This window comes from Sturnus vulgaris, chromosome 6 (genome assembly GCF_052056855.1).
Source record: "Sturnus vulgaris isolate bStuVul1 chromosome 6, bStuVul1.hap1, whole genome shotgun sequence".
NCBI lineage: Eukaryota > Metazoa > Chordata > Aves > Passeriformes > Sturnidae > Sturnus > Sturnus vulgaris.
Genome location: NC_142248.1, coordinates 3725771 through 3737958, shown reverse-complemented (window position 1 = coordinate 3737958; position 12188 = coordinate 3725771). Strand labels below are relative to the sequence as shown.

Genomic DNA, 12188 nt, shown 5'->3' with positions numbered 1-12188 from the left:
CATGTTGTCCACCTCCATAATGGAGATGTATCCTGTGGTTGCCTTCACTGTTGCCAGGTGCTGCAGAAAAATATTGCTTGAGTACATCTACATGGTCCACACTGGTTCATCCCTTCCATGTTTTTCAGCATCTCTCTGTCCTGTCTTGTTCCTGTCATCTTCTATAGGAAAAACCTCCAATGGTGCTCAGAATTGACTTACACCCTTGTTCTGTTGTTTCTCCATGTGCTGGGGAGGGAATGCTTTGGGATCAATTCCAGACAAAGAGTTAATCCTTCCTGGCTAGGAGGCAGTGATGTGTGTGCCAAGGCTTCAGAGCAGAGTATTTTCTGGAGTCATGTGAGGTTGGGTGCTGTGGTGAGCTAGGGAGAAATCCAGGTGCTGTTTGACAATGGGTTGCTCTGTGCCCGAGTTTAAATAAAAGCGTGAGGGACACTTGAAGTGTCAGCTTTGTGTGTATGCATTGTTTTCAAGAGCATCTTTTTAAAGGATGTTCTTCCATCTGTCCCAACTTGTCTGTGCCCTCGTAAACCTGTGTATTCAAATTAAAGCTTAAGCGTGGCTCCACTGAAGGTTTTTAACAGAATCCTGTTGTTGTGAAGGATCGCTAACATTTTTATGTCCTTCCATTTTTCAGATGCCAAGTTCAGGAGCTCCTGAAAGTGGCTGATTATCTGGCTTTTTGTGGGCTGGAGTCAGCACTTTCTTGAGGGTTGGGGTGCTTCCAGCTGCCCCAGGCTAGTCATCTAGAATAACTTGTTGCTTTAAAAAGAAAAAAAAAAAGGGGGGGGGGAGCAGGGCACGGGGGGAAAACCTGAAACCAAACCTGACATAACACTTAACCAAACACATAGGTGGAAACTTCAGGATAATTGAGCCATGAATGCTTATTTTGCTGCTACTTCCCAAGCCTGCTACAGCACACAGAACCTGCTGGAGCTCTTCATCTCTGGAGCCTTGTGCTCGACCTTTCCTGTGTACCTTCAGGTGCCTCCTGCATGACAGTGGAATGTCACAGTGCTCTCAGCAGCCTTTTGGGGTCCAGAGCCTCTCATGGATGTCCTCTGTGGTGTTAGACCCATTGTGCTCCTGAGCAGAGCAGGGACTGCCTAGGACAAGAGACGCCTAGAGCATCCTCCAGGAGAGTTGCTGTGTTGACAGAGAAGCCCAGTGAGTGGCAGCCTCCCCTTGGCTCCCATTTATTCCTGCCAGCCCAGGTAAACCATTGGCACCTAGATGATGTTGTGAAGCTGTCTGACGGGGAGAGCACTTCTGGGTTCTTGCTGGTTTGATGGTTCCTGCTGTGAACATTGCTTTCCCCAGGAAATGTGAGTGTGCAGCAGGAAGCTGGTCTTTGCCTCTGGATGCTTGCCTGAGGCAGCTGGTGGTGTGCAGCAGGTTGGATAAACAGCATAGGCGTCTCTAGATAAGAATAAAGATGGGTTGTGTTGGTTTTTTTGGAGGCTTTGTGGTTGCTGTTTTCATTTGCCAATTTTTATTTTCTTTTCCAAGTTCTGGCAATGTTTGGAGGTGTCAGCACTCCTTTCTGCTAAGAGCCAAACATACTTGTGGTATGGAATGCTGGGTGGACCTCTTTGCATGTTGTGATCGGTGCTGGCTAGTTCCTGCAACACAAACACACACACACACACACACTCTTCTCTGAGGAACGGCTTAATTGTCAGAAAGCAGCTCATGGTCAGTATGCCCAGGTCTTTGCTTGATGGTTTGTGCCTGTAGAAAGTTAGGTGTTTCCCAGGCTTGCTCTGAGGTCATCTCTCCTTCCTCTTCTCCCTGCCCTGATTCCTCTGGGATAGGACTTTCTCAGGGCAGCTTGTCAAGTCCTCAGGATTCCATCCCAAAGGAGTGGCTCTGCAAGGCTTTCCCAGGGTTATCCCAGCCTGGGCACAAGGTTGTACCCCATCATATGTGATCCAAGGTATTCCCACTTGTCCACCATCAGCAGGGAAAAAAAGCTGTATCTGCATAGGTATACATGCATAAAGGATTCCTGTACTTGTTTGAGTGTTTTTGTTTTTTTGTTTTGTTTTTAAGACCCTTTCTATTGCTCTTTCTAGTCTTTTAAAAATCTTGCAAAATCAGCATCATATGTTGGAAAAAGACATTTGCTCTCCCACTATGGAGGAGAAGCATCATTGGGACCCAGGAGTGGAGGTGCTGGAAACATGGCTTTGAATCTTTGAGGTGCTGCCTGTTGAGGACTAGCTGTCCCTCAGAACTCCTTCTCAAGTGTTTCTTGGAGTGCCTTATGCAGTTTGAGGATTGCCTAGGCTGAGACATTGGATTTGGTATTGTTCTCTTTTTATTTGGCTTTGTTTAATGACCTGCTGGGAATTTCAAATGTAGATATTTCTCCAAAGTGACCCCATGTGCGCATTAGCTCCATGAGGATTAAGCACCTAAATGCTCCAGAAGAAACAATGTATTTTTATTGAGTCTCCCACTCTCTGCAGGCAGGAGTGCTGGCCCAGTCCCCAGCACAGGTTCCTATCCCATTTTGGTCATTCAGGTATCATTAAGTGTATGGAGCAGGAGATGGAGCCCTTTGCTGGCATTAAAACCCCTTCAGCCAAAAGTCCAGCAAGGCAGTTTGGGGCATTAGAGTTGGTTGTGCTGCAGCCATGATTTCCATCACTTGTAGGACTGTGATTTGTAGCCCTGGATGGATGTCCCAGATGCATTTGCCTCTCCAGAGATATGCTGTGATTTTACTGCTTTAAAGAGCTTAGTGTCTCTGGGTGGGTTCAGGCAGTGATTGATGCTACCTCCACCTAATTAGTCATGTGCCAGGTTATGTGAAAGCAGAGACTTCTAAAATACCCAGGGGTCTTATCAAAGGTTCCAGCCAGGATTCATTTTGAGTCTCTTATTTATTTGTCTTTGTGTCTGGGCATGTGAGAAAAAGGAGCCTGTTCAGCTCTCTGCAAAGGGTCATTAAAATCCTTTTTAATCCTAAAAAGTTATAAATAAACATCCATGGCAGCATGCACCTGCATGTTCATCTGTGCATTGTCTCCTCTGGACACTCAGCAGTGTGTCCTTGACAGGTGGCTGCTTTGTGAAGCAGGGTAGGAAACTGCAAGTTATTCTGGAAATGGAGAATAAAATCTGGAAGGTTTATCCCTGGTTGTGCATTTGCTAATTTGTTAATTACCCTTTCCTGCAGGAAGAGAATTGAAATGGAAAGAGGATTGCTGATTGCTGACACCAGCACTTCTAAAGGAGGCTGGAAGGCAGGTTGGACGGATAATATTTATAGGTCGTTTGGCTTTTTCATGTCCTGGTCCTACTTGCAGGACAGCTGCAGAGACTGAATTTTCCTGTAATCCTATGGGGATGAAAATCTTGATTAATTTGACAGGAGACAGGGAGAGTGAGCGTCTCTGCTTGCATTATAGGTGGTCAAGGCTCATCTCATCCTCTGGGCTGGACTGGGCAGGCGTCTCAGGGAAGCTGTGCTTTGAGGGGCCTTTCTGGCTCTTCTGGAGCCATTGGAAGAGGGACCTCATTGGCTGGATTTTCCCTGTTTTGGTCTCACCTTTGAAGGTGAGGGGGAATGGAGGTTCTCTTCTTTGGCTCGGGAGGAGTATTTCCAAGGCTTGAGCAGGCTCTTGCTTCTCAAGATTGCTCCTGTTGTGATGGTGTGTAATAACAGGGGAATGTTGACAAATTGCGGCGTGCTTTCGCTGACGCCTGCTGTGGAAGATGAACACAGCAGGGGTTCTGGAGCTGCTGGCATATGAGTGCCATGGTTGTGTTTGTGTGGATGTTTTGGCAAATACCCCTCGGAGCTTGTCTTTTAGCACCTGGATTGTGAGTCATCCCCTAAAGATGATGAACCTGATCTAGATCAGCCTAGAGCCCCAAGATACCTAGACCTAGTCTTGTCCCTGTACTGGGGGCAAATCTAAGTCCATCCTGGAGCAGGGTGCAATCACTTGCACAAGAAAAAAAGAGCATGGCAGTGCAAAAGCCTTTCCTCTTTCCCCTCTCATCTACACACTCTTGCTAGTTTTGCTTCTCCCCCTTGGGGATTCTTATCTACGGATTTATTTCCAGCTGCTTTCCTGAAGTCACTCTTCACATGTGGGACTAGGGGTGATGGTAATGGTTACAGGAATAGCAGGTGCTGCTAATGGTTCCCTTGCAAACCTTCGTGTTTAGGGCAGGCTTTCCTTGCCAGCTCTCCCCCCATGGGCAGTAGCCATTAGTGCTGCAAGGGAGAAAGATGATGCAAGGAGGTGTGAAAGATGATCCTTCCGCTTCCAGGCTGAAACACTGTAATGTGAGTGTGTGCAGTAGGTGGAGGGGTGTTTTTGCTGCTTTTAATTTATAATGAGCTTTTGGTTGGTGGCTCATCTGTAGGGTGAACTGACTAGTAATCATCCCTAAAATGTCACTGGCTTTGATTCTTGATGTTTTCGTATGACTCTCAATGCTGACCTGCCATGGCCACAAATCATAGTCTTGTCTAAGAGGGAGAAAAGGTTTCCCAGCTTCTTTACAGTGCTGTTTCTGTTTCTCCTGGTTTTGTGTGGGTCTGATGCTGCAGCAGACCCAAAAGCTTGGGTTAAAAACCAGAAATCCTGGCAGGTGGGGGTGGCATGGAGTGAGTGAGTGTCTTTGTCACCAGTCATGAGGTGAGCCTCCCTCCCCTAAATCCCTGCTGAAGGCCATCACCTTGATGACTGTCCCCATTCTGCATCACAGCCTTGGGCAGGATTTGTCCCTGACTCTTCCTGCCCTGCTCAACACTGGCCAGCCTCCCCAGGCATGTTAGCATGGGTCTGTAATTTTTGGGAGGAAGTGGAGCAGAAAATCTCTAAGCCTCTGTTTATCTCTTAAGGGGGGGTTGCTGGTGTGGTGCTTATGGCTCTCCAGAAATCTGTCTCTTTGGGCAGTTCCTGCAAGATCCTTGTGTGGGACATGTCCCCCCTTGGACTGCCAGAGGATTTTGGTGGTGGTCTATGATTTCTGGCTCAAGTCATGCTTTAGCTCTCGAGCATGCAAATGCCACAAGACATAGTTTTCCTTTGATCTCCTTTAGTGCAAAAAGCCCTTGAAACACGGATGTAACTTTTGCTGATGCCAAGTGTGCATTATGCACTGTAGGATGCCTCCAGAAGAAGCTGCTTGCTCTTGAAAGGCAGCAGATCCTTGGGGGGGTGTGTGAGATCCACACACATCTCTGTTACATCTCTGGTAAAAGTGCACCTTCGGGTTAAATTACTGATTTTGGTAATTTGCCAATTTTTAGGGCTTTCTGTCAGGCATAACATGTCCGAGTAGGGAGCTGGATGGGGGATGATGGGTGAACTGAGGATATGGGGCTATTATGAGCACCCCTAACTAAGCTGCTTGGGTGTGAATTAGAGCCCCATGCCTGCTGCTTCCTTGCTCCTGGGGACCTGTGGCTGCCTTAGGAAAGAGCTGGCGGCTTCCTTAGGCCTGGGGGGTGAGAAGCACTTGCACACCCTCCCTGTGACCGTGGAAGGATGAAGAGCAGCCTCTCTGGGCTGTGACCACTCTGGTAGGACTCGTTTGTCACCTCTTGAGCTTGTTTAACCTCTGTCAACTCTTTATGCTGGGATGAAGTAACCCATTTGCTGCTCCAGTTTGGAGCTCTGTGCGAGCATCCCACCCCGATGGGCAGGACACTGTCCTCTTTGGTAGGCGACCCTCTTGCCTGCTTTGTACCAGGCCAGGGCATGTGTTTCCTTCAGGATCCTCAGGACAGCCTGGAATGGTGGAAAGGTCATGCACCAAGTGGCTGGGGCTTTGCCTGGTGCTCCCAGCTGTGCTGGCAGTGACCATGGGTGGTTGCCAGACTCTGCTGCAGGAACAGCTTGTTCAGAGATGTGGTTGGTCATCTCTGCCCAGCCTGGGATGTGCTACAACGTCAAACCTTGCCATAGCTGACCCGTGTGCAGCATTGGGATGGACACGGCATGGAATGCCCAGCAGAACTGCTCAGTCCCTGTAACAGCTCAGCCAAGGGCAGCTGGTGTCATTCCAAAAGAGGGTCCCAAGGCAGGAGGACACAGTTCATGGCCTGGAGAGAAACCTGGACTGCGTCTTGTCCCCTCCAACCTGCTGCAGGTGTTGCCAAGAGGCCTCAGTTATTTATGGATCTTCTCTGTGTTGGTCACCAGAGTAATAGGGAGGCTTCTGCCCCACCAGAGGTTTCAGCAGGTAGGCAAGTACCATCTTTCCCCTTTGGTGCAGGAGCTGGGCCTGGTGCTAGGAGCAGGGAGAGACTTGAGGAAGTATGAAATAGCTGCTGGATGTGTCACAGCAGCAGTCGATCCAGGGCAGTGAGTCACAGCCAGCCTGCCAGTGCCCCAGCACGGAAGATGGCAGCACAGGGCCACCCCTCCCTCCCCACTCACTCCTTACTCATGTATTGGGTTGGGGTTTTTATTGGTGTGTCTGGCTGGGATGAGCATCCCCCTGGCATTGGGTGGGAGAGGAGCCAGAGGTTCAGGTTCAAAGTAGAAATAAAACAACTGAGAGTACCCCAGCATTTTCCTGGACTGCATCCAAAGGGATGCAAAGCTGCTGGTCCCTATGGACACCTTGGTGCTTCAGCCTGCTCTCAAGTACTAATGCAGTTTATTAACTGTGAGTCTTTATGGTCCTACCCTCAGCCCAAACCCTGACACGAAAGGCTGGTCTTCTGGATTCCTTTCACTTTTAATTAGGCTTTCTTGGAAGCCTTCCCTGTGGCACTGCTCTCCTGCCACCTGGCCCTGTACCCAGCTCCCTGCCAGGGGGTGGACATAGTGAGGGGGGTGAGTGAACCTGCAAAAATGGGTGAAACCTTCGTGCTGGCAGATTGCCCGTCTCCAAACCTTTATGCTGGCCCCAGATGGTCCTTTTTAGGAGCTGTGGTACAGATGTTTGGGGTGCTTTGGTGTTTGAGGTGCAGCAGGCCTTGCTGTTGGGTGCAAAATAGGTGGGCTTTTTCTGAAGCAGATTTTGATTTTTTATTTTTTTTTTAATTATTATTCTTGTGGGTGGCAAAACATAAAAGACTCTTTCAAAGTGCTTACAGTCCTTGGCTGGAAGGTGCTGCCTCAGCTTCTGAGAGACCCCATAGGAGACACAGCAGGTGGCTCTACAAATCGGGAGTGGTCCTCACTTCTGTGAGGAGGGTGACTGGCCAATCTTCTGTTATTTCAGGTCCAGGGGAGATCACCAAACCCCTGTGAGTCCCAGCAGCCATCAGAATGGCAGTTTGCACGAGCAAGATGTGCATCCTCCTGCACGTGCAGAAATACTCCTTCATCTCCACTTCCTTTAGCCTGACAGTTTCAGGGAGGCTGGGAGACAGCAGTGCCAGGAATCAAAATGAAGCTGCAAGATCTGAGATTTTTAATTTAAAAAAAAAATTATTTTAGTGTCAGCATTTGAAATTCTGACTTCCAGATAGGAAATCTGTTGAAGTAATGGTATGAATCATCCCTACCCTCAATTTTAGGACCCATCACATGGGGAAAGGGAACAGAAAATTAGTCATTTTATTTATCTGCTTCCAATAAAAATTATTTAGGAATCCATAGTGGGGAGGGGTAAGAATAAAATGAGTAGCCTTTGGGAGCAGCCATCATGTGTCCTGGCACCCACAGCCACCTGCTGGCTTCCCTGGTGCTCTTTTGGGGTAGGGCCTGGCAGCTGCCTGCACTTCTGGTTCATGATCAAAGCAACCTCCTGGGGCAAATACAAATAGAGGCAGCTGGAAACCTGCCTTCTGCTGAGAAGCTGCTCTTACCCAAGAAAAGTAATTCTTGCCCAAAAAAAAAAAAAAGCTTGTTATTTCTCCTACCTGGTGGTATAACGAAGGCACCCACTGTTAATGCAGGGGGTTAGGAGAGAAACTCCTTAGGAGGGGGTCTAATTGCAAGTGGAGCAATGAGACTCACCCCCAGCTGCTGTGGCTTTGAGTGATGGTAAAGAACTGAGTGGGTTACAACGAAGGTGATGCTTGGGGCAAGGTGAATGTTTTTAGGTTTATTGCCTAATGGGGTTTTATGGTGGTGGGTTTTTTTTAACTAGGCAGATGCTGCCATGATGGAATACTGGGGATGAGATGCTGAGTGCAGCCTGTAATGTCCCTCCCAAGCAGGAACTGAGGGGTTTGGAGAGCATTGCAGGTCCCCTCAGATAAGGATGAGCCTTCATCCTGTCAGCTCCCTCGTGAGGCCAGGGATTTGAGGGAAGAGGGGCAGCCAGGCTGGTTTTGAGTGGAAGCTGATCCTCCCTAGAAGGCAAGGGGAGAGCAGGCAGAGAAGGGAGCAGTCCCCAGCCCTCTCCAAAGGGACAGATAACATCCTGTATCTGGCAGCAAGCTGGAGACAACTCCCAAAACCCCCAGAGGTTACAGCAAGGACTCTCCTGTGCTTGCAAGGTTTTAAGGAAGCAGTAAAATCCATTGGATTTTGGCATGCTGGAGAATATGATGGGCATTATGCCTTGGCTGCTTTTTTGGGGGGGTTTCTCTTACATGAGGAGCAAAGCTGGCTGCCTCTCATCCCAGCTTTTTGGCAGCATGCTGGGCTCTGGTAAATGATTGCCTGGAAGGCTGGCCAGGGCGGGGCCGGAGGTTGGTGCCTGGTTTGAACCCGGACGGGCGCCTGGGACCCGTGTGCCAGCAGCCACCCTGCTCCCACAGCACTCAGCAGCCACTGGATTTTGCCAGCAAGGTGAGACTGTTTGGTGCCACTCAACAAGCTGCGTTATTTTTCTTGTTTATTCTTAAGCTCCTCACCCTCTTACTGGGTGGTGGCACAAGAAGCCGGATTTGAGACTAGCTTGGTCCGTGGCCAGGGAAGAGGGGGGGATAGGAAGTGCTCTGTGGGATGTGTTGCACCCCAGTTTGGTGTCAGGGTGCAGCTGAGGGGGAGGTTTGGGGACGGTGAACAGCAGTGGTTTCAGGGTGATTTGGGTGGTGCCGCAGTGGCACTTGGACTTTGCTCCATGCCGGGGGACAGCGGCAGCCTTGAATACACAGGACTGGGGAGCTGTGCCAAAACACGGTTTTAAATTTATATCCTGCAAGTTTTAGTGGTCTGGGGCTCACAGGGAGGTGGGCTGAACCCGAGGTGTCCTTCAGCCCCACAGTTTTCCCCGGCTGCTCGGCCAAGGCAAACATGAGCTCAGCGCTGAGGTATTTGTGACGGCTGCTCTGTGCCCGTGTTTTGGAGGTGGGCAGGGAGGTGGCACCAGCAGGACCCAGCACCTGCGCAGAATGTCCTCGCCAAGCCGTGTCTTCCCGGGTTTCTCCTTGCCTTTCTCACGCCGTCATTAAAATTCCTCATCACCGGGGCCAGGACCCTTCAAGCCCTCTCTTTGATTACTCAAGTAGGCAACAAAAAATAATGGAGAAGTGGAGTTGAACCTAAGGTCAGTCTTTCTCACAGCCTGACTGCTAACTTGGGATAGCAGGAGTGGAAGGAGGGGCTGCAACCAGCCAGGTGAGGCTGGGAAAGCAGTTTGTGACCCCCTGGATGGAGGGCCTGAAAATTTCATGTATGTTACTCCATCCGGGGCTTTCAGACAAGACTGACACTGTTGAAGCCAGTGTTATAGCAGGGAAAATAGATACATCTTTGTGCTGTGTTTGAAAACACTGTAAGATCAAATATTTGAGTTCTTTACAGCTTGTGCTTAATTTTTTAAAATTTATGACGGTTGCAGTTGTTGAGCTGCTGGAAGACACAGGAGTTAGGTGTGCCCAGGCTAACAGGTGTTGTTTTAAGGTAGTAGTGCCCACTGGATAGGAGTTGAGCTGGGCCCTGATGTTAGTCAGAGCCTGAGCTTTGTCACGGGTGTTTATGCCTGACTATCCCTCCCAAACCCTGCCTTTGGTCATGCTTTTGTTCAGAAAGAGGCTTTATTTTAATTTCTTAATCCCTCTCTGATAAATTGAGATGGATGTAAATATGAAAAGATTAAAATGTGCATAATCTGCACCTTCCCTCTATATCATTGCAAAAGTGGGCAGCCAGCAGTTCATCTGCCTTTTCCAGTGTTGTTTAGAAAACCCCTCAGTGCCATTCTGTCATTGAAATGTCTCTGAAAATTTGAAAGTCCAGAAAACTCATTAAAAGTCTGTGCTTGCAACAGAAATAGCTTGGGCATCTTTTGGGCACCACACAGGCACACACACCCATCAATTCCCACCACGGGAAGATTTGGACCCGCTGTCCAGACATGAGGAAAGAAAAATATTTTCTTTGCAGATGAATATCAGTGTTTAATAACATCAGCAAAAATGCAATCTGTGCGCAGGGTGGCAGCGAACCACTTCTTGGTCTAGGATTCATGCCATGGGACGATGATTTAATGACACTGCTTTTAAAGCCTCTTGTATTCCTTGTTAGTGGCTTGGGATGGAAACCTGGTTTATTTTCTCCGCACAGGCAGCCTGTCCTGCAATGACCCAGAGCACCTGAGCCCCAGCAGCCGTGGGGATGGAGCTGAAGGTCTGGGTGGATGGGATCCAGAGGGTCGTGTGTGGAGTCTCGGAGCAAACCACCTGCCAAGAAGTGGTCATCGCCCTAGCGCGGGCCATCGGTGAGCCATCTCCATCTGCTGGGGGGATGCCCCATCTGCAGGTTCTTCCTGGGAGGAGGAGTCCTCGGGTGGGTGGAGGTGGGGATGCCACCAGCACTGCCCGTGGGGCAGCAGCCTCAGCACACCCCTGCTGGCTTCTGCTCTGCCAGTCTGATGTGCTCGCCTCCCCCCGGCAGGTCAGACGGGCCGCTATGTGCTGGTGCAGAAGCTGCGGGAGAAGGAGCGGCAGCTGCTGCCGCTGGAGTGTCCCCTGGAGTCGCTGGCCAAGTGCGGGCAGTATGCCAACGACGTGCAGTTCATCCTGCGGCGGACCGGCCCCAGCATGGCCGAGCGGCCCTCCTCGGAGGGCGCTCCCCAGGCTCCCGAGAGGACGTTCATCCGGGCCAGCCTGCCCATCAAGCCCCGGCTCGCCGGCATAGATGGGCCCCGTTCCAGGGAGCCGAAAAAATCCATGACCTTCAACCTGGGTCCTGCAGGTTCCAGCGACCTGTTCACCGTGAGCCGATGGAGGCACCAAACTCGGGACGGGCTAGACTTGGAGGGGGGTGGTGTTGTCCAGCCCTCCAAGGAGGAGCTTTTTAGGAGAGTGCTGCAGCAGCAGGAGCAGCTGCATTCCTTGGAGGCCCATGGGGACACCCTAGAAATGGACCTACGGCTCTGGGAGCGCAGCCGGCTTGCCGGGCAGGAGAATGAGATCCTCTACCTGGAGCAACTGGTGCGGAGGAATGAGACGGAGCTGGGCGAGGAGGAGTTTTGGCAGAGTGAGCTCCGGCTGGAAAAGGAGTGCGAGCGGGAGCGGCAGGAGCGGGTTAGGAGTCTGCGGGCCAGCCTGGAGGAGTACACCCAGAGGATCTATGAGCTGAGTGTCCGGACTGAAGCCCTGCAGGAGGAGATCCAATGGGAGATGGCCGAGAGGGCCAAGAGGGGGAAGGAGATCTCTATGCCCAGCCCCATAGAGCTGGAGGACATGGCCACCAAAATGAAAAGGGACCTGGAGGCCAAGGTCAAGCAAGGCACCCAACTGGAGAGCAACCTAGCCAGTGTAGAGAAGGCCCTGGAGGAAGCTGAAAAGAACCTACAGGTAGGTAGGACTGGGTTGAGCCACCCCACGTGTAAGTAAGACCTTCGGGAGGGGGTGGGACCAGCTTTCCGGATACATTGGAAACCAATGGGTTGAATGGGGTTGGTCACTCCACAGTGAACTTGGGTCTGGGTGCACAGCTCTCAGCAGCAGTGTTCACTGACAGAGAAACACCACCACTCTTGCCCCACTGGCACAGGGTCTCACACCCATTGTTCTCCGTGCAAGCTACATCTGGGCTAATGCTCCTCCTGACTGGTTCACTGGGAGCACAGGATCACCCTGCTCCTGCACAGACAATGGTGCTGGAGAAAGTGGTCCACGTGTGGGGTTGGTGGCATTGGCACAAGGGTCAATGTTGTCTTGGATGAAGGAGTCACAAAGGGGATAGCACAGGTCCCCATGGTGCCTGTGCACGAAGTCTTTTGACCATGCAGGCCTTGGGCTCGTGGGGGGCTGTGCAGTGTGGACATGGCAGCTCTGGGGATGAGCTGTTATCCCCCCCTCCCCA

The 12188-nt window shown here is 50.7% G+C and overlaps 1 protein-coding gene across 6 annotated transcripts in view; it reads left to right on the top strand.

Moving 5' to 3' along the window:
• The window catches only part of RASSF7 (Ras association domain family member 7), a 33634-nt gene that overhangs the window by 18350 nt on the left and 3096 nt on the right, over positions 1-12188 (top strand). For 2 of the 6 annotated variants that reach the window (XM_088166730.1, XM_088166731.1), the window contains exons 2-3: positions 10443-10596; positions 10773-11677. In XM_088166730.1, coding sequence (XP_088022856.1) covers positions 10494-10596; positions 10773-11677 — 1008 coding nt within the window. In that variant the 5' untranslated portion in view covers positions 10443-10493. Of the gene's footprint in view, positions 1-5860; positions 8724-8752; positions 10597-10772; positions 11678-12188 lie in introns of those variants that run through there. The other 4 variants (XM_014873569.2, XM_014873570.2, XM_088166732.1 and 1 more) reach the window with 4 other exon arrangements.